Genomic DNA, 27,428 nt, shown 5'->3' with positions numbered 1-27,428 from the left:
ATCTCCCCACGTGACGGCGCCTCGCCGGGAGGGGGCGGGGCTCCTGGCGTGCCCCGCGCTCAGCGACTACGGCTCCCGGCAGGCGCCGCGAGCCGCCCGGGGCCCAGCGGCCGGCGCCTCCCCTCCCCCTTCCCAAACGGCCGCCGGGATCACGTGACCGCCGGGCGGCCAACCGGGTTTGAACCTGGGTTTTTTATCCGCCCCTTCCCCTCCCCGCAGCGCTTCTGCGATCAGAGCGATCTAAGATGGCGACGGTGGAACCGGTGAGTGTTTCATTCCCTTCTCCCGCCCGCCTTTCCCTCTCCTTCCTCACCCTCCTGCCGCCGCCGCCTCCTTCTCCAGCCGTGGCTCCTCCGGCCGCGGCGGGCGAGGGGCCGGGCGGGCGCTGGGCGGGCGGGCGGCGGATGGGCGCCGGGGCGCGGGCGGCGAGGAGCGCACGCACGCAGGGGGACGGAGCGGGGGGAGGGGGAGCGGGAGGCACCGGCCTGCGCGGGGGGAGGGGGAGGCGGGGGCCCGAGGGCCATGCCGGCACCGCCGCCCGCCACACGGGCGCGGGGGGCGCCGGGCCCGGCCGGCGGCGGCCCCGGGCGGGCGGGAGAGGGGCGGGGGCAGGGGCAGGGCCCGGCGGGCGGGCGGGAGCTACCGAGGCCTGCGGGCCGGCGGCGCCGGCTGCCGCCGCGGCGCCCATTGTGCCGCGCCCCGCCCGCGGCTCCCGCCGCTCGGCCCGGCCCCGCCGCCCCCGCGGCGCTGCGGCGGGGGGTGAGGAACGCCGGGGCCGGAAGGCGCGGCGAGGAGGAGCGGCAGCCCTGGGCGGCGGCGAGCCGGCCCGGCCGCCTGGCGGGCGGCTCCTCGGCGCATGTGGCGCGGTGGGGGTGGCCATGTTGTTTTCCGCCCGAAGAGGCCGGTGGGTGAGACTTGCCGGTCACCCGGGGGCGGCTCTTCCTCGCCGGCCGGCGAGCGCCCTCCTGGCAGTCGGGGAGCGGGGAAGGTCTGGCTTCAGAACGGATACGGAGCTTGCGGGGCTGGGGGGGGGGGCTGGCGATCAGGAGGCGCGGGGCTGCTGGCCCGGGGTGCGCATCGGTACGTTGACAGATGCGCTGCTCGGCAGTCTGGCAGCTGAAACAAGAAAACAGTGTGACTGGTAAGACTCAAGACGTATTGCAAACGAAATTGGCTTTTTATGCTTAGGTCATCTTTCTGGATCAAAACATTTTTATTCAAGCTTTTTATAGTTTTCGTGATAATTAAGTACTTTTTTCTTTTTCTAGGTGTTAAATTATGATATTATGGTCTAGTTTATAAACGTTGTCCTAGCCTGCACTTCCATAAAGAACTGAAGCAGCTGGAAGTGTTCCGAGCACGGTTGTTACTCTAATCCCATCATGAGAAGTGGATAGCAGAAGATTGTGTGTTAGGGTTTCAAGAAAATGAGAAACTTGAGGAAGGGTAGTTTCTTGCTGCTGCTTACCAACTGTGAATAAATAGCCAGTGCATACTTTGGGAAGGCATTTGTAACATTTAGATAGAAAGTGTTTAAATTTGAAAATCACTTCCCTGTTTTTAAATAAAGATTAATTTTACCCGTTTGTGTAAGGTACATTGATCCTTCTCTTAAGATTTTTCTTCCATGAACAAAAAGAAAAATCACCTTTACTTACAAGGAAGAGGTTGAAATTGGTCAGCATTCATAAATTGCTTGACTAGCAGTTCTGAACAGGAAGAATGTCAGTAGTTAAGACGGTGAGCTGGGCCACCAGCAGCACCCTTCCCATGTTCTCCAGCCACAGTCTTAAAACACTTGCTTTCCTACACAAAAGCTGATCTTTCTGAGCTGTAGCCCACATATCTGGAGAGCTTCTTGTCAGCTCAGTGTGTTGTGGTGACTGTGGAGCTTAGCAGGGGTTGTGATAAATAATTTGTAATACTGATGGCCATTAGAAATATAAATGATTCTAGAGGCATGGGTTTGTGGCTCTCCTGGCTGTGGTGCTGACATAAGCCTGTCCCTGCCCCGTTCTCTGCATTGTTGTTGCATAAGCATGAGGTTGCATGTTAAGCTGGATCTGGGGACTAATTTAGCCAAAAATAAACAATTGATTTTGCCACACCATTCCCCAGCAAGATTGGATTCCCAGATCCAGTTCACCATGCAGTGAGAAATGGTTGTGCTGAGCCAGTCAAAGTGGATAGGGCAATGCTCGCAACAGTTTAATGCTGCTGTTGAATGTTCTGCCATAGTTGAAGTATGTTTGACTTCAGGAAACAAAATATCAGCTATGCTTGCATTAATTTAAAGAATTAAACTTTTGTTTATTGTCCTCTTAGGTGGATCTGTTTTCTATCTAGTCTTAGACTTGTGTAGTGACTGTGGTCATAGATGCTTAATGTTGCAGAAATACTACATGCTTTTCAATTGAACAATTTAATTGTATGTGTGGTTAGGGATTGGATTTCCTCTTGATCATAGGGAAGCCATTCTGTTGCTGAGCTTCAAAATCTGGACCTGAGTTTGTAGAGATGTCATCTGTGATGCTTCCCTAGTGTGAAAATGTGTCTCAGGTAATACAAAACAGGACTGAATGTGTCTTTTTTTAACATAGGCTCCTACTAAAATTAGTGATGTTTTTAGTATGTCCATGCTCTTAAATGTAATGTGCATTTTAAGTCTTGTTGAGAGGCTGGAAAAAATGTTTGAAACTTTAGGAATATTGAAACTTGAGTCCCATGGAAGTTGTTAAGCAAGATTATTCTAAGTAAATATAGACCTGTTGCACAGTGGTCTACTTCTCCACTGCAGGGGAAACTTAAGCCTCTGCAATACTGACAAGTTAAAATGCTGTTTTTCTTTAGCTATCCAGATTTTTTTGTCTTTTAAGACTATCCTAGATTAATTTGAGAATATGCAGAGATGTGCCCTATTAGAGTGTGCTCACATTGTAGCCTTTGAGAATTAGATGTGATCAGATAACACTGTGCAAAAGTCCACAAAGTCATCAACAAAACCAATAGTAATGCTTTAGTAAATAGTAGTTTACCAAAGGTGACTTTAAAATGTAGCCACACAAAACCTGTAAGTTCTAGGTGCGTGTGAATTGTGTGGAAGTAACTTACACGTGTGAATCTGATCCATCCTTGTTCAAATTGGAAATGGGTGTCGTGGTTATTTTATTTTAATTTTGCTTCATGACAGTTATTGTTACACTTGTGCAAATGCACTTCTTGTGAATTTAACTCTGCATTTTAAGATCCATTGGTGAAACTTCAGTTACATAGAATTTGAAAAATGCTTGTTTAAACTGCTAATCATCAATAGGTAGAACTCAAAACTTTCTTTAAATGAAGCAGTATTACCTCAAGGGGTTACAAATGTAGTGTAGGGCCTTGAAATTCTGGAAAGCTCAAAATAGCTGCTTAAATTCAGTGTGGGCTGAAAGGTATTTCTTTTGTGTTATTGACAGTATGTAAATTAAGTGCTTCAGACTTCTATTACTAGGTATTTTTGCTGTAATATAGTCAGTGACTTGATATGGTTGAAATTCAGCTGTAGTATTGTGAACACAGTTGCTTGCTCACTGCATTTTTCTGAAATGATACAAGATAAATCTATTTTGCATGCTGTTTAATAATTTGAGAATGTCCATCAAACTTTCAAATTGTAAATTACATTTCTGACTGAATACAAAGCTGCTTCTAAGAGGAGGATGATGTTGGACAACTTGGAAATTTTGAGATAAACATTTTTCAGAAAGCAATTTTTAAAAAATTACATTTTGCACAGTGTATAAAATGTCAAGCTTATTTCAAAGTAATGCATAAAAATAGCATATGAGACTGAATTGTGTTTCATTTACTGATATGGCCCACAGGTGTGGAGGTACATGGGAAATTTCTATGAGAAAATGTGACCCTTTTGGCAGCTTTTTAAAGATCAGTGTGAATTTTGAGGAAATAGAGGGAGAATTGAGGGATGTTGGTGGAGAGCCTGCATTGTGAAAGATACTTTAAAAGTGAATTAATGTGACTTTTTCCTCAAACAACTCTGTTTTTCACTTTTGAAATATTCTAAAGTCAAGGTTGAACATAAGTTTAGAGACTATTTTTAACCTAGGAACTTAAAGCACTCATTTCTTAAAGTCTGAAAACCTGTTCCTCTTTAAAACATTCACATTATGGAGGTACTGAGTGTGATCTACAGATTTAAGTGTGCTGTGTAATACCAGTGTTGTTAGCTGCATGAAATGGCACTTGTCCTTGATTCTTACATGGTGGGTGTAAGGCAGAAAAATTTTAACTGTTTAAGTCTTTTTTTCTAAACGTGCAGAGCAGTTGTTTAAATGAGTAGTTTTTTAAATAGTGATCAGTTTCTCATGTTCATTGTGGTTTATCAAAGCAGCTTGTGTACATTACATGCTTTACAATAATGGGGAATACCAGTACTATGTCCAGTACTTGATCTTTTTGGTTGAAGATTGACCTCTTGAGCATCCATACATTAGACAATTTTGTTTTAAATTCTTTTCTGAAGATTGAATGTACCTTAATTTTTCAGCTGATGTAAAATTCTATGCTTGATTGTACAAGTGGCTCAGTATACTTGCAGTAATTTGAAGTGCTTTTGTGTCTATTGTGTAGAAGTGTGCAGGGAGATTAGAGGTGTTTTGTCCCTTGAGTTGTCTGAACTGTTCTCAGTAGTTTTGGGAAGTTTTTATTTTCTTTGAATGCCTTAGAACTAACAATGTTAGATGTGGAAAGTCATCTTATCCCATGGGTAGATTTCATGTTCCAGTAGCAAAGGCAGCAGCAGAGTACAGGTTGGGGTGAGATGTAGCACAAGGGCAGCCCTCTTAAGCAGCTAGGGAAAAAAGATACTGAATATTTTGATATATGTTGTAACTTGATTGCTAATCTAGTCATAAGGTTGTGAGTTGAATGTTGAAAATCTGATGGGTACTTTCAAGTGTGTGTAACCCATTTTTCAGAAGTCAAAAGGACTGTAAGTATTCTTTGCATCTTTTAAAACTTGAGATCATATTTCCTAGAAAAAACCAGTGTGCCCCTCTGACCCTGCATGAAGTGTGTATCTCTTCTACTTCAGTCTTTTGTTCCTGTTCTCCTGTGCATGTGTTGCACTTCAGTTCTAATTTGGTGGGATGTCACTCAGGTAAAATCATGTCCCATGTTTGTGTTTGAATAGTGACTGCCTTTCTAAAAATCTGTGGTGTTCTAAGTAATAATGTATGTAGTTAGGATAGTTGCTCTTTATTAGGCCTTGTTATGTCATGCCTAGAAGACTTCTCTGTCCTGGTGTCTGGAAAGATATTTAACACTGTTTAATTGGTAACAGGTGGCTATTGGTACCTCTCTTCCAGTTGGTATTACACATACTATGTATGATGTTTGCTTCTATGTATTCATTCTTCAGTTGTGTATCGGAGCATCACATGGTTTGTTTTCCTACAGCATGTGATACTTGCTTGTGGATGGGTTTAAATCCTTTTTTTGTCCAGAATGCTTTGAAATAAATAGCTCTTGATTTTTTGCCTTGTGAATTGTTATTCTACCTGTAGTGTAGTAGCAGTTATTTGCAAGAAGCATAGGGACCACCAGGTCACTGACATGCTTTTTCCCTAGACATCTGATAACTGGGATGTGTGGGTTTCTTATTCTGTTGGAAACCGTAAACAAGGTGAAATGTAACTTATTTTGGCTTAATGCATGGAAACTTTGGAAGCCTCTTCCTCTAATTAATTCTCTTAACTTTCACCAAGAATGCATAGTAGTACTAGGTTACATCCTTTTGAGACATGTGTTGCACTCAACTGGATTTCCTAAACAACTTCTGTAGACAATGAGATGATGTGAATGTGGTCTGGGCAGCACCTGAAAACACTTGGTGAAACCTAGTCAAGCTAGTTGTTCTCTTCAATAGACAAACCTGATGAAGCAGTTTTTACTGTAAGTGGTGTTTGTTTCCTGTCCTGGTGACATACACACCTTCCTTTGATATGTTGGTCATAATGTGCTGTGGAGAAAGAATAAATAACACCAATTAAATCTGCAAGTGTCAGAATCCAAGTAACGTGCAGGTATGCACAGTCATTAAATGCTGAGTAGGGAAGTGTTTCATGGACTTTTGCAAGCTGATTCCTCCATCAAAAACCATGTGGGTAGTGAATAAATGTCACTTTTAATTATGTGCTGTCTTGTGTATGAGGATTAGGATTGGCCATATAAAGCTTTCCAGTTTATCTGGTAATACTACCCTATTTTATTACATTTATTTTAAAAGGAGCAAACCCAATGGTAGCCTAGTTTAATAGTAGATGCAAAGACAATTTTAGATTAAAGAATGCATTAGTTGTGAGCAATAGTTATGTATTGTGAAGGATTTTAAATTTATTCTAGAAACTGCTGGGGGAGACAGTCTGACTTCAGTAAGTTAATAGTGTAGCAATTGCAAGATGTGAAGGTGTCAATTGGTAAAATGTGTATAATATAACTTTAATTCATGTTGTATTTATAGAATCTTTTAAAACCTGCATGCTTGTGGTTTGGGGTGGAATTTCAGTAGCTGGGAAGAGGTTGGATACAAGGCATGGACTTTGAATGCCAATTAGTGACCTTACTTTATATTTGACTAATAATGAAAAGTGCTTTGGTATACAAATACTTTAGCTTGGCAGTCAGAACAGTGAGATAAAGGTAAGATGAGAGGAAATGGGAGATGATATGATTAACCAGCCAAAAATTAAAATGGTCCTTTTTCTGTTTTCCCTAATGGCAGTGGGAAATAAAAGGTAGTGAAAACAAGCTGCATTAGGCTTCTGAGACAGCCAGAAAACTGTTTTGCAGTAATAAGCTCTACTTGCAACTTTGCACCTTTTTCCAGGTTTAATTTGGTGTGTACAGCTGTACCTATCCTTGATGGGCAGCCTGGTGCTGAAAAAAAAATCTCTTCTGACTGGGTTAGTTTGAGGGGAGTGGCATAATCCTGGGTCAGGATCATAGTTAACTGGGCCTTGGAGGTGCGTTGTCATGTACTGCTTTGGACAGGAGCTTGAAATAATGGTTAGCCTGAGTTTCATTAATGCTAGGTAGCTTTCAAAAGGGACTTGTTATTGTGGTGACTTAACTAAAATGTTTGTGCTGAGTCAGATGTCTTCTATTTGTCCAGAAATGGACTTTTGCATAGTTATATGAAGGGTGACCATCGGTATACTGGGCAGGTATTGAGGCTCATTGCATTTTTTCTAAATTGTTTGGAGGTGCTACCTTAATGCTTTGATGTTGTCTTGTATTAGTTATGAAATGGCATAGCCCTGCATGTGCTCAATAGTTTTGTATAGATTCTTCTAGTTTATGTAGTTATACTTCTGGAATACTGACCAGGGAGACTCTGATTAGCTCTTTGTATATTGAAAGCTATTTGCTGAGCAAACATGAATGAGATTCTTACCGGAAATTATTTTTGGAAGTTACTCTGCATTTGTCAAGAGTAAATATTTGTAAAAATCTTCAGTGTAAATAGTATTTCTAAGTCAACTGTATATATTAGATGTCTCAAATTCAGAGCGTTGTGAATGAAAGCAAGATTTATCACAAAACCTAGTGCTGAGTTTACTTCCAAAATATCAACAAGATTTTTCTTGGAAGCTCATTGTATTTGCACATGTAGTATTTCTGACTCTTCTAGTTAGAAGCCCCTGAAGGGGCAACACTTAAATTGCAGTTGTCTGTACTTGACTTTTTGTAGTATAATACAAACAATAACACGGAGGAGGAAATATTGAAATGCTGCTTTGGTGTATTTTACAGCCTTTGTGCACTTGACCATCTTTTTTTTTTTGTGGGGTTCTTCTATGTGATTAAAGGGAAAGATGTATATTTGATACCACCAATTTAAAAATAAATGGGGTTAACACTAGAAATTTTATTCTAGATAGAATTTGAAGCACTTAGTTCTTTGAAGATCTGTTTAGCTTTTTATAGTATTACACTGGAGGAGATTTGACAGATTGTTCAACACTGCTTCTGTAGGTTTGGTGATGTTTCCCGTTAGGGAATCTTCAGAAAGCATTTTGTTTTATTAAGAGGCAGGAAACTGTACTACCTGCACCTTGTACTGTGTAAATTAAAGCACTAGTCTAGTTGTCACTGCCCCTGTTAGACCTTCCCATTTCGGTCTTTTCACTGTGAATGTTGGAGCATATGAAAGCATCCTTAAACGTGATGTAAGTTAGCTTTTGAACTGAGATTTTTTTTTTTCTAGGTGAGCTGTTAAACTGAAGCATGCTTCATTATTTTCAGGCATAAAGGTGTAACTTCTCTGAAGTAAAACATAAGCTTAATAATGCCAAATCTATTGATAATGAAAAGAAAAACCCTATTAAGACAGATCTTTAGGTGTTATCAGAAGAGTTTGCCAGCTGGGACTGTGAAGGTTAAACAGTGTTTGTTATCACTTCAAATACATTCCACTTTTCAGCAGCTTTGGTAATGATAAACTGAGTAATGTGTAAGTCTGGAGTAAACTGTTCCATTAATTAATTACATGATTTACTGTTACTTAATCCACCCCTACACTGCTTTGTTCTCTTAAGACCACAAGCTTTAAATTAACTTTTAAGTACTGCTTTTGTACTGCTGCATTTAGGAATGTCTAGAGTCTTTGGGTCTGCTGTAGTTAGCATTTTTTTGTATTACTGAAGTGCTTTTTCTTTCACAGGGTCAGCTGCAAAGGCATTTTTGTGTTAGCTGTAGGGAATGAGCTATAGTTGTCACTCCTTGTCTCTCATATTCTAGCACGGATTGCAGATTAGGGAGAGATGGTGGTAACTGGCGGGGACACTTGGCTTCACAATAAAGCTTTGTTCCCTGGTTTGAAGGAATGGCATTACAATTTCAAACCTGACCCGGTGGCTTCTTGAACTGAATGACAAGCTTGAAGGGGGTTTGCATGCAAAGGAAATACATTCTTTTGCTTCTTTGTGTTAAAGTGTATTTGACATATCTAGCACTGTCTCTAGAGATTTGAAAAAAAAAAAATGATACTTGGAATCAGTCTGATCTGTGGTAAACATGTATAATTACATTTATTTCAGTTTGAGATTTTAGAACTAATGCGTTTAAATTCTGCTGTTTGGTGCCTGAAGCTTTATTAGTAGTGATGTTGCAAACAGACAACTACTTACCAGTTTGGTTTCTAGCTGATTGTAACAGCTGATTTCAGACCTGAGAACTGTAGTCGTGTCCTACTTGTAATAACAGATTTTTCGAAATAAATAGGCCTTGTACATCTGCTTCCAATGATGCTTTGTCAGGAACCGATTAAAAAAAAAATCTTTCTGAAGTTATTATTCTGGAAATTAATTTTTAGATGTGCATATTCTAGAAAAATGTTGTGATTTCTGAAATAACTCTCAGAACTGTTTCAAGATAAGACAAGTATGTTAAATAAATTATTTTGGAAACATGACAGGAAGCAAATCACTGAACAGCAGAATATAAATTCCTGCAGTTAGTATTTATTATAGGACCTGTTCAGATGTTGAAGAATAAAGGGATGCAGATTGTGCTTCCATGATGTGATTTGGGTCCCTAATCCAAGATGAATTAACTTCAGCCTTCTTAAAGTTACTTCAAAGAGCTAAATTACTTCAGTAAAAATTGAGAAGGAACGTATTAATAAGTCCTTTCTTCAAACAGGAAACCACTCCCAACCCTCAGCCTTCAGAAGAGGAGAAAACTGAGCCAGCACCTAGCCAGGAGGTTGCCAGCCCTGAACAGTATATTAAGCATCCACTACAAAACAGGTAAATAGTACAGAAGCATGAGTGTAATTTTACCGGATAGAAGAATGCCTGTGGCTTTACAGGTCTCTTGTTTTCCTTATGTTTTGTAGCAGCATTTTGAGAGTTCTCAATTTTTTTGAAGATATTTGCAGTGAGGTTGCAGAGGAAATATAATCTGACCCTGTTGTAATTTAGAGCCTTTTCACATAGTGTTGTTACAGAAGCTGAAAATCTTTGCAAATTTTCATGATGCAGCCAAGTAATTGGAAAGAGCATGGTTTTGTTTTTAGTTGGAGGCAAGCAGACCTTTTGTTGCTTTTGTCTGATGTGTTTTAAGAGACTGATACTGGGATGAAGTTGCTGCCAAGCAGAACTGGAAAACTTCCATTCTGCCTTGTACTTGGGCAGTTAAGGTAAAGACTTCTCATTCTCCCTTATCAGTCTCACTTCTCTGGATATTACCATGTTTTTTTCTTCTATTTGGAACTGAAAGCAGTAAAAGCTGTTAATCAGCCATAGAGCTTACTAGACTTGGATCATATGAGTGGCTGGTGTCAACAGTAATACTGTTTTCCTTATATGTAGGAAGCACAGCAGAAGAAACCCTGTAAAGTGCAGATTTGTACCAGTGTGTCACTAAGAGGAAAAAACAACTGTAGGGCACTTAAATTTTCTTGTTTAACAAAAAACAAGAGCAATAGTTAAAAATTGTAGTTAAGAAAAGTTACTGAAAAACTAAAACCCTCTTACTAAATTCTGTGTTCAGTGTGCAAAACCAGGTACGTCTTAAAAGCTTTAAAAGCTACTACTTTGCTTTTTACTGAGCTATAGAGACAGTGACGACTTTACCAAGAAGCTTTGCACTTGAAAACCTTGACTTGAACCACCTTTCTGCAATAAAGATACTATAAGCTTACAGGTTGAGTTCCTTTAAATGTGCACAAAAGTGACTCCAGCAGAATACATATACTTCAAAAGGAGATGCTAGGAAGTAATTTTCTCCAAGTAAGCTGAAGAGCTGATGTGGAGTGCTCAGTACTTAGTGTTGGTAGGTGGGTGCTGCTCCGAAGTGAACTTTTTACCAAATGGCACCTTACTCTTTTTCTAGGTTTTGAGTAAGTGTGGAAAACCACTCTGCACTGTAGCGCTATGCTGTGTGCATCCCATTTTCCCTTGTCTTTCAAATTCTATCCTTCCTCTTTTTCCTCTAAACACTTTGATGAAACTGGTGCTGACCCTCCTTTACAAGTGGTAGTGGGGCTATTACTGGAAAATAGTAAACTTTTAAAACAAGGTTTGAAATGTCAGGAAAGGTCTCAAAACAATAGATTGACACCTGGTGATTTAAAGTACTCAGCTGTGAGAAGATATATCTACTCTAGTGCTAACCTGAGTGATTTCAACACTACTGCAACTATCAAAATGAAAAATAAGCCTGTTTTTGTTAAATGCCTCATCAGGTATCCTATTTCAGCATTTTAAATTATGCTTTTATCTAAAAAACATCTGTGTGTAAAGGTTCAATTTATATGTGTTGAGATTTGTACTCAGCAGAGAATGATGAATAAAATTGGATGGAAATTTTTTCATTTAGTCATGTCTTCATGTATACAGATTTAAAAAGTTACAGCAGTTGTTGGCTTTTTAAAGATTGTTACCATTAGTAAGCCTAAAGCAGCTTCCCTTTTAAAATTTATGCTCTCCTGGGATGTGAGTGCTTGGGAAACTTCCATGTCATGTATAGCTTTGGAGTGATATAATTAGCTTTTATAACCTTTACAAGGAAATTACTGGAAAGGGAGCTGTGCTCTTAGTTTAAATAGTTGGTGTTGTTTTAGAACATACTCAGTTATTTGTGGTAGGGGATTGCAGTTTAGCAGTGGTAGCAGGGAGAAACATCTGAGGCTTAGGGGTTTAGAGTCTTAAAAATGATTCAAAACTATTTGAAATATTTACCTAAACGGATTAATCAAGTCTGCCATGATTTTTGTAATGGGAACACAAATATTGTTGATCTGCAAAGAGCTGAATTTGAGAACTGAGTTTCTTTTGTATCTTATTGATGAAAACTTACTTCCATGCTAATAATCTCTCAAGGTTTGCAATTCATTTGGATATTACAATACCAATAATGAATTATATTTTTCATATAATTTCTAGATGCTATTATTTTACTTTGTTTTCCTTTAGATGGGCACTCTGGTTTTTTAAAAATGACAAGAGCAAAACTTGGCAAGCAAATCTTCGTCTTATTTCAAAGTTTGATACTGTTGAAGATTTTTGGGCGTAAGTAAAGGTTTTTCAATCTGTCATAATCCTGGCATATGTTGGCAAAACTTATGCCAAAGTCAAACCAAAGTACTGCATTAAATGCAACTTTTTAGGTGTAATTTGAGATGTTTGCAAAATTGAAGGTGAGGCCTACCCCATTCTTCAGGATGTAGTAGAATGTAACCTTTGAAGAAAATGTGATTGTGCATTTAAAGTATGAAGAACTTCTCCACTGTCTTGCTGTTAATACTGCAACACTACTTATATTCGTGTGTACGTGACATGTGTAGAAAATTGTATTTTGCAGTACTGATCTCACAGTAACATGAATTTGTAAGTTTTTGGAGCCAACTGATCGTCACTCCCTCAGTCCCAAATTTTGCTAGTTGATTAAATTCTCAGACAGCTGGCTCACTTCAGATGTGTAAGTGTGGCTGAATCCGGAGCACATCCTTGAAAGAAGTTCATTAGAGGTTACAGAAGAAACTGCCTTCATTCTAAATTGAAGGTCTGTGAAAGCAGTTAGGCTCAAACAGCAAGAACAAAGCCTTTGAAGGTAGGCCTGTGCTTTCCAAACACTTCAGTCAAATTCAGGTGGCTTACTTGGAAGATTTTGTCTGCCATAGTGATGAAATATGGAGGAAATAACAAGTGACATAAGATTGAGGGTGAAGAAAATGCATTATGCTTTTTTATCTTAGTGTTGTGTGCTACATTGAGTGGTAGGGTTCTTCAGGTTGCATACCTTCTTTTGGCTGTGATCAGTAAGGGAGTGATGGTGTGTCTAAGTGGAATAATGAGACCCATCAGTGACCCATTCCAACAGGGAAGAAATAAAGATATTAAAATGTTGAACAAGTCTTTATCAGTGCAGTTGTTGGAGGGAGGCAAATAGGATTCTGTGCTTGTAACCAGCTTTCTCATTTCTACTGTGGGGGTGACTAATTGTTGGGTGAACAGTAGTTTGCAGTCTTGGGGTATGTAATGGGAGGCTAAAGTGTTTGAAGCTCACTACTAAAGTTAGTTAAGGGTAAGTTTTTGACCTCTTATAACCAAGATGGTCTGAGTAATTAAAAGAAGTGCGTAATCTGGATGTCTGCAGTCAAGGTACAAAATCAGTCACAAGCAATTGAGAAGTTATGCCTCCATTGTGTGTGGAGTGGGAAATAGGTGTGTTCTGGGGAGAAAATACTAAGATTAAGGTAAACTTAAAGTAGGGAAGCTGATAAATCTATAACTGGCTTTGGAAATTCCTGTGCCTGATTTCTAATTTTTAGAACATTACAGTAGTTAATTTCCTTTTTGGTGCTGGACCATGCCTGAATGTTAGTTGGTCTTGAACTACAGGTTACTGTGATATGTGCAGGCCTGTTTCTGAAGTCTGACCTTAACAGTGCAGGAAAAAAAAGCATCTGCTTGCTAGAGGAGACAGTATGTACTCCTTTGATTTTTTTTTTTCCTCTGAATTGCCCAGAACATTTTAAAGCTAATGCTTTTAGGCTGCTGAAAAATACTTAGGAAATAGGGTTGCTTCTGAAATAACATAATGCTTTTTAATTTTTGTATTTTATTCAGTCATATGTCTTAAATTATTTAAGAATTTTGTACGTTAAAATAATGCTTAGTTTTTAATCCTGCTTTTTTCCCTCCAATAGTTTATACAACCATATCCAGCTCTCTAGTAATTTAATGCCTGGTTGTGACTACTCGCTCTTTAAGGTATGCTTGCTAACCTTTTTTCTTCAGTTATGGATGTTGGTGGATGGTTTCCTGACTAAGCAAGACACTGTCCAAATATTTCACTTCAGATATTTAGGAACATGGCTGGGAACATCCTAAAGGTGTTAATTTTTTTAGGACACATGTCCTCTGAAAATCAGGCTGTCACTAGTTCTGAAAATGCAAGTACTTTAACACACTTCACAGACAGTACATTTTAATCTGTTGCTGTGTTTGTCTTCATTCTATGTTTGAGCTTTGTGCAAATACTTAAGTCTCAATGATTTTGATATGGAAGATTTTCCAGCTCTTGTCATTTAGTGTGACATGAAATGAGTTAAAATGTCCAAGTTCTGTGGGAGGCTGCAATGTTCTCCAGTATTCTTTGAGCACTACTAGCCAGATGATTCTATAATTAATTTTTATACCACCAGTTAAGTGCTGTATTATTCATAGAAAATTGTACCCAATGCTGACACTTAAAGTGTGCTGAGGAAGTCTTCAGACTGGTGAATAGGAAATGCTGATGAGAAAGTGTACATGAAATCCTGGGCTGGAGTGGAGATCTGAACTGGAGCTGTAAATTAAATCCTAACCTCTCCCAAAGTGCTTCTAATATACAGCTTCCTTTCTGGATTCAGATACCTAAATAATGCCCTAAGTACTGGTGCCTTGTTCCTCCTTTGCTTATAAAACATAACTACTGACTGGGACTCTTCAGTAGTCTGTGTGCATAGTTTGTAAACCCCAGCAGTTGTAGGTAGTGAAGAGGTGGTGCTGCTTGGGTTTGGGAAGGTGGCAATAATTTAGGTGACTGAGAAACCTTACTAGTAAATTTTAAGAAGCTGTAGGCCCTTCAGAGGCTAGGATATCTATGGATCATGCTTGCATTTTTTACATGAATCCTAAATTTGTGTTTTAAGTATGTGTGTCTATTCTGGGTTTGCTTATTATCAATCAGCAATCAGTTATTTAAATGCATGGGATGGGTGCAGCATTGGCAACTGTTGCAGGCTTCTGAGCAGTTTCTTGCTGTTGTCCTTCAATCGTGACCTACTAAGAGTGCCTCTTAAAGGTGATGAAGTAGTTTGAGCTCTGCAGCTGCCAGTGAAGGCGTTTAAATTTAAAGTGAGCTGGCACCACTCCATCCTGCATGTTGAACACTTAGTTTGCAGGCAGAGTTCTGTAGTGCAGCTCTCTTAATAGACAGTTCTTAAATGAATTTCTCTGTCTAGGCAGTTGCCTGCCTTTTTAATGACTGACTTTTCTGAGGTGCAGTGTGGCTGGTGGATATGGGAGTGGCAGCTAGCAGCTTTGCTGGATTAGTGCATCCAGAGTCATTTAATTCAGTGCAGAGCCATTGATAAAGCATGAATCAGAATGCAGCTTGCTTCTAAATGGTGTGTTGATTTTTGTGGCCCTGACAAAATCCTCTTATTCTCACCTTGTGTGTGCAGGAAGTCACTGAGATAGACTGCCAAGGGTGTCTGTTTCAGTGAAGTAATCCTTATGCATAAGTGAAGCACTTGGTCAGTGTTGCACTGAGTCCAAGACTGAAAATAAGGGCTCCAAAATGTACCTGCTAATTTTATCTGGTTTCATATGGGGCAAAGTGGATAGTTGACTTTGCCTGTTCCCACATTTTTTTATGTAATGTTGTATAGCCAGGACTTTTTGCCCGAGCTGTGATTCTTCTGTAGAAATAAAAATTCATTAGAGAACGTGCACTTGTTAAGCTGTTTTGGGACTTTGGTATTGGTATGAGACAGTATTTCTGGACTGGTATGTATCTTGAACTATACACTTTTTTCTTGAGTTGCTGTTTCAGTTATCACTGGCCTTTTGGTTATTCTTTAGGAAAAATACAGATCAAGTCTGATTTAACTTATGGCTGTTCTTTGCAGGATGGGATTGAACCCATGTGGGAAGATGAAAAAAACAAGCGAGGAGGACGATGGCTAATTACACTAAACAAACAGCAGAGACGAAGTGACCTTGATCGCTTCTGGCTAGAGACAGTAAGCACTATGGCCTTACAAGTTGCAACTGAAGAATCTGGCATTTATATTTAATATTTAATGTTTTAACTAGTTTGTCCTTTGTGCACCACACTAGACTTCTAACTTCCTGGCAGCACAGTGTAAATTTTTATTGACAGGCAGTATTTGATACATGATTTTTCAATAGTGATGCTTAGTGTAGTTGTAGTCTGTTGAATACTTTCTTGTAATGGGCAGCAATAGAGATAATTCTGCAGGACAGATTAACCTTTTCCTGTGGAATATACGGAATTGCTGTCGAGCTAGTGGGAAAATAATACTTTGTCTTGAGTGTCACTCCCAAATTTAACTGCTTAAATGTAACAAGTTATTTGTAAAATACTCAAAGTGAATAGTTTTCAGATTTTAGTCTTGCTGAAACAAGGGAGTTTCAGATTTATTTTTGTTCCTTCTGTGCTTATCTTAACACTGGGATGGGCAAGTAATAGCACAATCTTCCTGTATGTACACTATAAAAATACTTTTTTCCATTGCTGTTATCTCCTTGGAATAGATTTTTTTGAATGGTAAATATACTTCTAGAGATTATGTGGGTAGCAGTAAATGTGTTGTAGAAAAGGATACAGCTGTACTGTCTAGGAACTGACTCAGGATAGCCTAGAACAGTTTAGTGTGATCTGGGTTTTAGGGGCATGGATTGCAGACAGTAGAACGCAAAGCAGTCTTACAGATACCTGACCTCTTTTCTCCGCTTGTGTGAGAGGCAAGAAGTATTTCACACCTTTGAAAGGGAGAAATGGCCTTCAGGATCAAAGCAAAGGTGTCCAAAACACCTGAGCTATTAAGATCTTTCTAGTCACTGTAGTAGTGATCTGAAGAAGGGATTTGTGAGCATTATACTACTACCAGGCAGTATGACTGCATGTAAGTAACTGAATGTCTTGCTCTGTGCATTTGGCCTCTCTACCTAAATGCCTGTATGAGTCCCTCTGATTCTTAATAGCCATTAGATATGGATTGAAAACATGTAGCAAGTCTATGTAGACATAAGGCTGGAGAGCTCTGCTTTTTGTTCAGCAGCAAGCAATGGCACAGAGCCCAAATACCTGAGTGACTGGGATATGTGCTCTAAAACAACCCTGTCAATTCCAGTAATTATTTGTAACCAACTTTCTCCAATAAAAATCAGAGCCTCCTTTATCACTCCACTTTGCAACAAATTTTTTATTGTAATGTAATGAACTTTACCATTCTTAACTGTAAACTTTGAGAAGACTTTTTCCTCTGTTGTGCAGCATTCATGAAGAGTGTACTCAATTAGTGTTCATTGAGCATGGTAGTTATCTTTGCTTGTATATGTGCTAAAGTGTTGATCCGTATTTTGAATGTTTGTGTGTGGTTTAAGCTTAAAAATTTATGGCTTTCATTACTCGGTGAATGTGTGCAGCCTGCATTTGGGTGTAACATTTAAGGTTTGCCTAGTTATACCTGATTTATTCAGTAGAACACTTTGTCCTTTTTGTATTTCCTTGATGAAGTCAGCCCTTGCAGCTCTCGTGGGTACTCAAAGACCTGCTTTGTTCAAAAAGTTGCAAGTGTGTTGAATTTCCAAATGTTATAAGTGATTCTGGAAAATTAATATAATGGCAGTGTATTTAACATACTGTGCAAGTGAAGTAAACAAGTGTCCATTTAGAGATTAATACTTCAGTGTGCAGAAGGATTTCTAATTCAGCATGGACTAGATGAGTCTGTCTTAACCACAAGAAATTCTCAATTTTGAATATCTGACAGTTATTTTACAAGTTGCAAGCTGAAGATTTCAAGTAGTTTCAGTTAGTATGTTGTTCAGGGATGTGACCTAACCAGTCTGATGTTCCTGAACTGGAGTATGCCACCTCTGTCAATTCCCAGCTTCACCATTAGAAATCTGTGGGGGAAGAGTCTTGAGTTACTTGTATACTTGTGTTGTTGCACTTGCATTACACACTGTTCAGGATGACCGATTCCCACTTCAGAGTCTGTGGGAACTCTTGAGCTTCCTGAATGTGTTGATAGGAGGCAGTGCTTCATTACATAGCACTCTTCATCTAAGTTGCAGTCTGATTTGCCTCTGAATTGATATACTTCAGAATCAGAGTTGGACCTGACATAGCTGACATGCTGCCTAATTAGTTCTTTACAGGTTCTTCCTAGATAATGAATGTCAAGACCTACCATTTCAGGTTTGTCTGCCTGTGTTAAACATACTTTAGAAAGAAGACTAAATTCCTTTAATTCTTACCTCGTCTTGGATTGGGAGGATGGGGATGGGAGTCAATACTATATGAGTGATCAGCTGTTTCAGAACTTGCCTGTGCTGGGACAGGAGGAGAGATGGCAAACCCAAAATAGGAGGACAATACCCTACTACAACTGAGATTATGTTCACTTGTAACATTTGGAGCTTCAAGAAGATACTGTAATAAACAGAAAATGATTGCTGTATGGCAAGTGGCTACAAACAGTAAAATGTAGTATTCTGCAGTCCTTTGTGTACATTGAGTGTTTGCCTATGAAGCAGGATTCTGACTTTGAACTGCCACTTTTAATGGTTAATCTTTGTTTTGTAGCTGCTGTGCCTTATTGGGGAGTCCTTTGATGACTACAGTGATGATGTATGTGGTGCTGTTGTTAATGTTAGAACTAAGGGTGATAAAATAGCAATATGGACAACTGAATGTGAAAACAGGGATGCTGTTACGCATATAGGGTAAGTAATGTGATTGTGTCTTGAATGTATGAAATGTAACAATGCATGTAAAGCCAGTGAATTTGATAGAGAATGTACTTCAGGCAAAGGTAGGCTGTGCAGAGCTGTATCCCAAGTTTAAGTAACTCGGTGCCAAATTATTGGCCTTATTTTATAGATTTTTGTATGGACTTATGTTAGTAACTTCTTTGTACTGCTGCACTACCTTTGCTGTAGTTTAGAAATAATAAAGAATTGAACACAAATCTTGGCAGAAGTTTTTCATTTTACAATGGGGCATTGTAATCAATACCCGTAGATAGTGTAGATTCTGTTGCAGCACACCAGTTTGCAAAGGTGTGTAGCCGGTAACAGTAGAGCATTGATAAGATTTTTCTCAGGAAAGTAATGCTCACAACTAAGAGGAAAGGTGCTCTAAATTTTAAACTCCCAAGGATGTCCTTATATTTGAAAAAGCTGGACAGTGATATGCTGTGAAACTACAAATGTTTTCCTACTGTTTTGTCTGTTTAAATACAAATCAAATAATGCTGAACTTCATGGATTATTTGACATGTGTAATAGCATGTAATCTTCATTCCAGTAAGCAACAGTAGTCATCCCAGATTATCATGAGTCTGTACTATGGAAAATGCATGTTGTGCTCTGCTATTTGGCAAGAATTGCTAAAGTTAGTGGATTTCTTCTTATGCTGTAGTATTGATGCTTCAAACTTGCTGTTAAATTCAGTCACTGTAGGCCACTTAAATATTTTCATTGACTTGCATAGGTTATCTTCCCATTTTAGCACATCTGCCTTAGGCCAAACTTTTAACTGTCAGGCATAGTAGCTTGCTAACATTTTCATTTACTGGGTGACTCTCTTGACACGTTCCTCATTTGGGCCTTTAAGAATCTGGTGGGGTCTGCCTTATACTAACAATTGTATTATACAATCATGTTTAGACTTGAAAGGTAAGTGTTTAGCAATAAACAGAACTGTGATACACATCTTCTGCTAGTAGAGAGTAAGCTGACATCAAACCTGGTAGGCATCAAAGAGCATTTTTAGAATGGTATTGACCCTTAACTAAGGAGCTAAGATGACTCCATTAGAACTGTAAAAAAATTCAAGGTTTTGCAAACTGACACAGTGACTAAGGTAAGTTATGTTGACTACCTGCTGTCATGTTGCCATAACTCCAAAGACAATACATCAAGCTTTTATTTAACAATTAAAATAGAGGTAAGCTCTAGTCCTGTAAACTGCTCCATATGACTAGGGTAAGTTTAAAAAAAATGTAGTTTTGTTAACAGTTGAACAGGCTTGTTCTGTGGTTTAGTTAGGGCTTGCAGCCTAGTGCCATTAGTGGCTTGCATCTCACTCTGTGCTAAGGAACACAGTGTGTCTGTGTAAGGCAGGTACTGCAGCTTCTTCCTCTTAAGGCAAAAGATCCAAGCTGACTTCTCTTAAAGGTCCTGTTGGGTAGCTGCCCATGACCAGTACCATAATGAATAGGGGGGATGGGTGTCTGCTTTCTATCAGTAGTTAAAGACAGCAGATTTGTGCAACTGAGATGTGTGGTGAGAAAAACTGAGTGTTCCAAGGAATTGCTGGTTTATTTGGTTCAGGTGACTTTATCATCTTAGTAGTTCTGCAGTCATGGACCATGACTTCTTCATGGTGGTTTTGTTTCTATACATGAGAATACAGCTTGTTGATATTCATGATACTCAGGTGAATGCAGTGTTCTGCATTCTGTGTTCTGTGTTTATGTAGGCCTGTTAATTATTTTTTGGAAAGCGCTTGTCATTGTTCATACAGGAGTATAAACTGATTTTAGGTGCAATAAACTAGAAAAATCCTGTTTGAAGTTCTTTATTCATACCTGAGAAATTGTTTCTAAATAGGCAACCATTTTTCATGAAGGTGTCAGCAGATCTTAAAAGCAGGTGCCCTGTTACTAATTCCTTCCTTTGCTTAAACTGTTGTTTTATTTCTTTTCTCCAGGAGAGTATACAAGGAAAGATTAGGACTTCCTCCAAAGATAGTGATTGGTTACCAGTCCCATGCAGACACAGCTACTAAGAGCGGCTCCACCACTAAAAATAGGTTTGTTGTTTAAGACGACACCTTCTGAGTATTCTTTCATAGGAGACTGCGTCAAGCAATCGAGATTTGGGAGCTGAACCAAAGCCTCTTCAAAAGCAGAGTGGACTACATTTAAATTTGATTTCCATCTAAGTGTTGCTAAGATTTGTGAGAAGTCTCATTCGCCTTTGTCTTGTACTTCTGTGTTCAATTTTTTCTATTTTGGTTGAAGTAACATTACCAATCAGAATTTTAGTACACTTCACCCCCTGAATCCATAAATGTTTTCCTGGCCCACTCTGTAATAGCTTGGTAGAAACATTACTATTACAAAAAAAAATTGTTTATCCACAGTATTCAGAAAAGAAGTTGCATTTCTGTACCTGCAGGAAATTACTTTGTTTTACATTTGCATTGTATGCAGTAACATTTTGCTGGTTTGGAAAAGAGTATGGTGCATACAGTTTTCTAGCAATTTTTTTATACAGCATCGTCTTTGCTGTAACCTATGCTGATGGCTGCTAGATTAATTTATTTGTTTTCCCTATTTGATAACATTAGTGGTATTTTGATTTCAGTTGTTTTTGCTCATGTAACATTTGGTGAAGAATTTGGGAATATGACAAAGGTGGAATAAACATTAATTTTGTGCATTCTTTGGTAATTTTTTGGTTTTTTGTAACATCAGAGCTTTGCTACAAATTTATGCATTTCAGTCAAATCAGTGATCTGTTTGTGTGATTTCCTAAACATAATTGTGGATTTTTTTAATGTAACACCATAATTTACATTCCTTACTAGAAATAGTATGTCTGTTTTTGTATCTTATGCTGTATTTTAACACTTTGTATTACTTAGGTTATTTTGCTTTGGTTAAAATGGCTCAAGTAGAAAAGCGGTCCCATTCATATTAAGACAGTGTACAAAACTGTAAATAAAATGTGTACAGTGAATTGTCTTTTAGACAACTAGATTTGTCCTTTTATTTCTCCATCTATACAGCAAGTATTTGTACCTCTTGTGACAAGGCAGTCTCTACTGTGGCTTCTATTGTAGTGTCTTCCAAGAAAGATAAAGTCTGGAGCTATAGTCTGTTGAAACTTTAAATAAATCTATTAGATAGCACCCTAAATCAAAGTGAAATTATATTGATGTGGCTACTGGTTTTTCTTAGTGGTTGGTCTGATCATGGTTTGCTTTGTTTCTCTTTTGACTTGGGTTTGTGCCAACCAGAAATTTCAAGAGTACATAGAAAGCCAGCTAGTTTCAGGTAGGAACTACACTAAAAGCGCTTAACTCTTAAGTATATAATTCCTGTATGAAGTACAAGTAAAGCGCGCTAGAGATGTGGCTACAAAATAAAAGTATATGAGGATCTAGATAGTTTGCTATTGTGTATGTCTTACAATGAAATGAAACTCTCATTGGCTTTGAAGTTGCTGTGGGAGCTGTAAGCTTGCTTGACTTTAGGATTGGGGGAAAACTTGGAAGGCCATTGAGTTAACTTGTTTTGAGCACAATGTGAGAGGTTTTTTCTTTCCACTCTTTAAAAGCAGAGCATGCAGCAAAATCAATGCTTTATTGCTAATTTCTGATTTTTTTAGTGTGTGATGTACTTTAAGATCTTGCCAGGGCTATGTAGCCTTTCTTCAGTTAAACAAGGCAGATGCTTATTGGGGTTTTGATATTTGTGGTAACTCCTTAAAGCAAGTTTAGTCACTGTGGCAGTAAAGCTTCAGTTGAATCAGGCTTTTAAATCTGCCTGATTAAGGCACTGGGGTGTTTCTATGTGCTAAGATAGACTTGAACACTTTCTTTGCACATTTTATAAGAAATGTATGTCGTAAATAGCGTATCAGACTATATCAAAAAGGTATTACATTGACTTCTGGATCATTATGTCTGTTTAATAGAAACACTTACAGCAGGCATCTATATCTAATGATACTATCTATGCCTTCAGTATTGGTCATTAATCAGGATAGCTGCTGGATGTTGAGAGAGCTATTAGGCTGTTTGTGTGCTGGTTTCTGTGGATTCTGGTGAAACTGGTTGCTTGCCCTGATTCTGCAGGCATACAAAGCAAGCCGGGTTTGTTTAATAGGACCATTCATAGTAGAATATGGCAGTCCCTGCCTGTTTTCCAGCTTATTGCTTCAGCTAATCATCTTTGCGATTTAAAGTAAGCTTTTTGAACTAAATTTCTCTAAACTATTTTTCTGTATCGTCAGCCACAAGCTCGGTAGTGTTTATAAAGGCTTTGATATTTCTGAATAAACCAGTAATGCTTGCATGCATGGAAGGTGAAGATGAATCAGATTCCTGAGTGGCAACATTAGATTGTCTATGTGTGTTTGTAATTTGGGAGCACTGGGGCAAGGCTCACTAAAATGAGTATAATTCAGAAACATAGGTAGTGCTGCCCTCTTGTAAAGAGCATTGAGATTAAACTGAGTGCTGTGAGAAGTATGTAGTATTGGTTTTGTTTAATTTCACTACAGGACTGACTGGAATATTGTTCAGCGTAGCAGCATTTTGTTCATTTAGAAGCGACTGATGGTTTTTTTGGTATGGTTTCAGGTTTTTGAACCTGAGCCTATTTAAGCAGCCAACTGACTTGCACTGTAATAAGAAAGCTTCAAGTAGATTGGTTTGAGGCTCTTCACTGCTCAGATAACAATTGCTATGTTTCTAGAAGACTTGAGTGAAAAATGACATACTTGCTTTATCAAATATATAACCTATGCCTTTAATTCCTTGCTAGAAGCAGCAAGTGACCATGAACCTAGTTTTCTCCAGCTTGCAAGTCACTTTGTGCTGCACACTAATGTTCTTCTGATGATAATGGCGTAGTTTGTATTCTTATACTGTGGGAGAAAGCTGAGAGCTCTCCATTCTGCGTATTAATAAAACAGCCACAGGCTCTTAAGAGGAAAAAGGAGTAAATTTTGAATTTAAGTATCTAGTTTTGGTACAAAATATTCAATGTCATTAAACTTCCAGCTAAATGGGTAGCCATTGTCAATGTGTGGTTTTAGTAAGCCTGAGAGGACTAAAGAGTAAATATCTGAAGCATCTGTTCAGAAGTGGTTTTATATGGTATGAAACCAGCAGAGCAGGGAAAGAAAGCAGAAACTTGCTGTGTTCGAAGAGGTAAGAACGTGCCAAAATATTTTGCCTGGGAAGAAGGGGTAACAGATGAGGAATATTTATGAATTAACAGCTTCTGGGTGTATTGTAAGTCTCAGGCTATGCAATGCTTTTCACTGTTGCTTTCTGTTTGTCCTGCTGCACTGTCACTGTCTTGTGTTTCAGGCTGTCTCTAGCTCAGGAAACTTAATTGCTAATGTTACCTGAATTCTGGGAGCTTGGAATAGTAGCTTTTAGCAAAGCTTGGACTGAGCTCAAAACTTCCATCCTACCTAATGGAATCTTTTCCTACAAAAATGCTTGATAAAAATATTCTGGACTCCATGGGACCCTTAGAAAAGCAAAAAACCATTGCATTTCAGCCTAGTAGTGACATGGATCTTTCCTTTGATATATGTGACCTCCCTTGTTTTCAAGAAGCTTTACTTTTGAGTCTGAGCCTGATGGTTTTAAAGCTAGATTTTAAGAACACCCTGCACTGAAGTACTAAACCAAATAGTTGAGCTTAATAGTAAAACCCATAGAGCTTTCAGACTGCCTAGCATTTAACTTTTAGATGACTTTGCCTTCTTAAGGACAGTCAATAGTTTCTGCAAACTTTTTTTGAGTAGGTTGTAGTTAGGTCCTACAATAAATTTTTTTATGCAGAATTCGTGCCTTTTCATATTGGACAAGAAACAGACAAATGGAAATGACATCACCAGTAAGGAAATTGTTTATACTGATTTCACTTCGAGACATTTCATACCTGTCTATCCAAACTAGACTGGGAGAGCAGGATTGCAGAGCATATTAGCAAGCAGTGTGGAATCAGTCCCATTCCTGGCTATCAAATGCACCTGCTGGACCTCTCTGTCATCATTTCAAAACTCCAGAAGCTGTTAAATCTTGAAGACTTAGCATTTTGATCTCTTTGCAGGACACTTGTCACTAGCTGCTGGAACAGACTTTCTGCCTTACAGCTCTTAAAGATTTGTATTCCACCAGAATTTGTTTTCAGGCATCCAGCTCTGGCACTGCAGCAAAGCCTTTCATAAGCACTTAAATTCCTTCCCCAGTACTTAAAAACCATGGTCACTTCTGCTTTTGGCTGGTGGCTGCCTGGCACTTTCCCAAAAGACTATGGGATGCCATACTAGCCTTCCTATTTTGAAATAAAGCAGGTTCTGATGTGCAGAGCTAAATGTGAATTGTGGCTGAGCACATGATGGTTGTTATGCTTCTTAGCATTAACTTGTTATTTTGTGTGATGCCTTAAATGTAAAAACATCCTAGCTGAAGTCAGTGGGTTGGTATCAGTTTGCCTGCTAACCAAACATAACTCAGATTTTTTTTTTATTCCCTGCTAGTACTGACCATGTGACAATCTTAGCTGTGATTTTGTGGGGTTTATGGCTGTACTTTTCCCATCTCCAGTTTTCTAAATCCTGATACTTTTCAAGCCTTACTAAAACATGTTTAATGAAGGGAAAAATTACACTGAATCTAGTCACTGCTTTTTTTGGTCACTGATACCATGGAGAATTCCAGGTGTTGCTAAACCCAGATAAAGACTGTGTGTGACTTCTTTGGCATAATCTGCTTATGGGATTTTCACTTTTTTATCTCTAGCCATGTAAGTATGATAACAGTGAAAATGATACTTGAAAGTATGTGTGTGAATATATCATATATAAAGCAAAAATGACTCATCTATTTTTTCTATTTTTTTCAAAGTAGAAAACAACTGTTTTGTTATTTCTAAAAGGTTTCTTTGGATGACTTTCTGTAATGAATTATTGGATTTTGCTTACAATAGGTAGTTTAGATTAATCTTTTTTTCTTATGTTGTGCCTATTAATGTTATTGAGGAAATGGAGCCAACCTCATAGGTAAGGTTTGGCATTCTTTGAAGTAAAGCTAGTTTTTGAGCCTTATCTTCCTCTGTATGTACAGGGTAGTTATCCTCGTGCATCTCACCCTGAGCCATACAAATACGCAGAAAGTATAATGGGAAATTGGAAGGTACTACTTTTATTTCTGTAGCTTGAATGAAAATAAAGTTTCTGAGGAACTGAATGTCTCAGCCTCTTGACTCTGTGTGGTATGTAGAGAAATGCAAGTCAAAGATCAATGAGTAAGGTACTGCTTGGAAATGTGCGTTCACTCTTCAGTTTGCAGTTTGTGTGTTTAGCCAGGGCTTCCGCAGCTCACCCACAGATCGGCCTAGTTCTAAACAAAATGTAACATGGTTGCAAAATTACTGCTGACTGCCCTTCCCTTGTTTATCACAGTTTCCCCAGTAGGAAAGAGTAGTCTAAATATGTTTGTATAGTGGTACCAGCTAGCAAAAAATTGCAGGTGATCTCCTAATAGGAGCCTCCTGTGTTCCAGTTGTGCCACCCTGTTGATGTTAAATGGCTGGAGGTGGTACATTGAACTTGCAGGAGGGGTTTTAGTCTGCTTGCTGTCCATTATGGGCTTTAAGGCCAGAAAGAAACGGTCTCTGTAGGTATATCACTGCACAGCTGTACACATGATACTGGAGATTTTTTTGGATGCAAGAGTAGGTGTTTGCTGTAAACTGATTTTACTACATGGTCTCAGTTCATCTCATGCATTTGAAATGGGAGTGTTTCTGCATCATGAGGGAATGGTGACTCCTGACTTCCAGAAGTGGAGTTGCTGCTTCAAAGTTTCCCTGGACCTGGAAAATTAATCCTTGAGTTCATTTCCCTAAAGACAAGGGAGAAGTATCTGCATGCTGCCATCTGGGGACAGATGCATTCCGGATTGGTTGGGTTAAAAAAAAAAAGCTTAAAAGGCCTCTTAATTCTTTAATTCATCAGTAGAGGTGTTTCTTCCCTGTACGCACAAATTTGGGGGTGGGGTTGAGGTGGGGATAAAGAGCAGAACTGAGATTTTATTTTCTCAGGCCCTGAGGGTTATTCAGAGATATTTTGGGGAGAAATAAAAATTGAAGGTTAGATGCAAGCACCAACAGGTTTAGCTGAAAAGCAATGTAATTTTAAGGTCAATTCCCTTTTCAAGGAACCAGTATTCCTTAACTATTGCGAAAGTAGCCCAAAATACTTTAATGTTCTCTAAAGCTTGTGAATGTGACTAGGTTATATGGATTTGTCTCATTGTACCTTCATTAAACTGAGGATTTACATATGTTTTGGGGGTTTGTAATAGTGGTGCAGACTAGTCATAAGCTGCAAGAGCAGTGAACTGTTTTGGGAATGCACTGCAAAAAAAAATCCTGTTTGGATATAGATGACTTAAGCAGCAGATGGTTCTTTCACATTTGTGTGAAATGTGAAAATGAAAAAGGAAGAATTGGATTTTTCTAACAGCTTTGATACTTCTCCTTGGCCACTGTTTACTTAGATGGGGTGCTGTTCAGACTCCCCTCTGCAGTTGTGCAGCAGTGTGTGCAGTGGGCCTCCCTGCAGTGGGATTGCTGAGGGGATACTCTTAAGACATGGGTCTCAGCAGCTGGAAGCTGGTTGTATTTTGTAAGTGCTGTGGGTGCTATAGGTTATCTTCAGTAAGCTCCAGGAATGAGATATGAGGCTTCCACCTCTACCCTCTGAGGTAATCTCTTCCAACCATACTTGCATTACAGTGTAAAAACATGCTCCCTGTTCTGGTGCGCCTGATGTTGTTGCACTAACCCAGTCACATGGTTT

At 39.1% G+C, this 27,428-nt stretch overlaps 1 protein-coding gene across 2 annotated transcripts; it reads left to right on the top strand.

Annotated features, from left to right (window-relative positions):
- Positions 1–191: 191 nt before the first annotated feature.
- Positions 192–25,812, top strand: EIF4E (eukaryotic translation initiation factor 4E). 2 transcript variants are annotated; one of them, XM_074866793.1, is made up of 7 exons: positions 192–263; positions 9,706–9,812; positions 11,982–12,077; positions 13,718–13,781; positions 15,686–15,799; positions 18,394–18,533; positions 20,524–25,812. In XM_074866793.1, the coding sequence occupies exons 1-7, from the start codon at positions 246–248 to the stop codon at positions 20,636–20,638; spliced, it is 654 nt and encodes a 217-aa protein (XP_074722894.1). In that variant the 5' UTR covers positions 192–245; the 3' UTR covers positions 20,639–25,812. The 2 variants fall into 2 exon arrangements, with proteins under 2 accessions (XP_074722894.1, XP_074722895.1); XM_074866794.1 differs by lacking the exon at positions 11,982–12,077.
- Positions 25,813–27,428: the final 1,616 nt, after the last annotated feature.

Source organism: Strix uralensis, chromosome 4, assembly GCF_047716275.1.
Source record: "Strix uralensis isolate ZFMK-TIS-50842 chromosome 4, bStrUra1, whole genome shotgun sequence".
NCBI classification, from domain to species: Eukaryota; Metazoa; Chordata; class Aves; order Strigiformes; family Strigidae; genus Strix; species Strix uralensis.
This window is presented reverse-complemented; position numbering and strand designations above follow the sequence as displayed.

What these genes read in the sequence shown, in the direction of transcription:
- EIF4E (XM_074866793.1), top strand. An exon ending in AAGCATCCACTACAAAACAG is followed by an intron (nt 9,813 to 11,981) that starts GTAAATAGTACA and finishes GTTTTCCTTTAG; the next exon opens with ATGGGCACTCTGGTTTTTTA. An exon ending in GATGCTGTTACGCATATAGG is followed by an intron (nt 18,534 to 20,523) that starts GTAAGTAATGTG and finishes TCTTTTCTCCAG; the next exon opens with GAGAGTATACAAGGAAAGAT.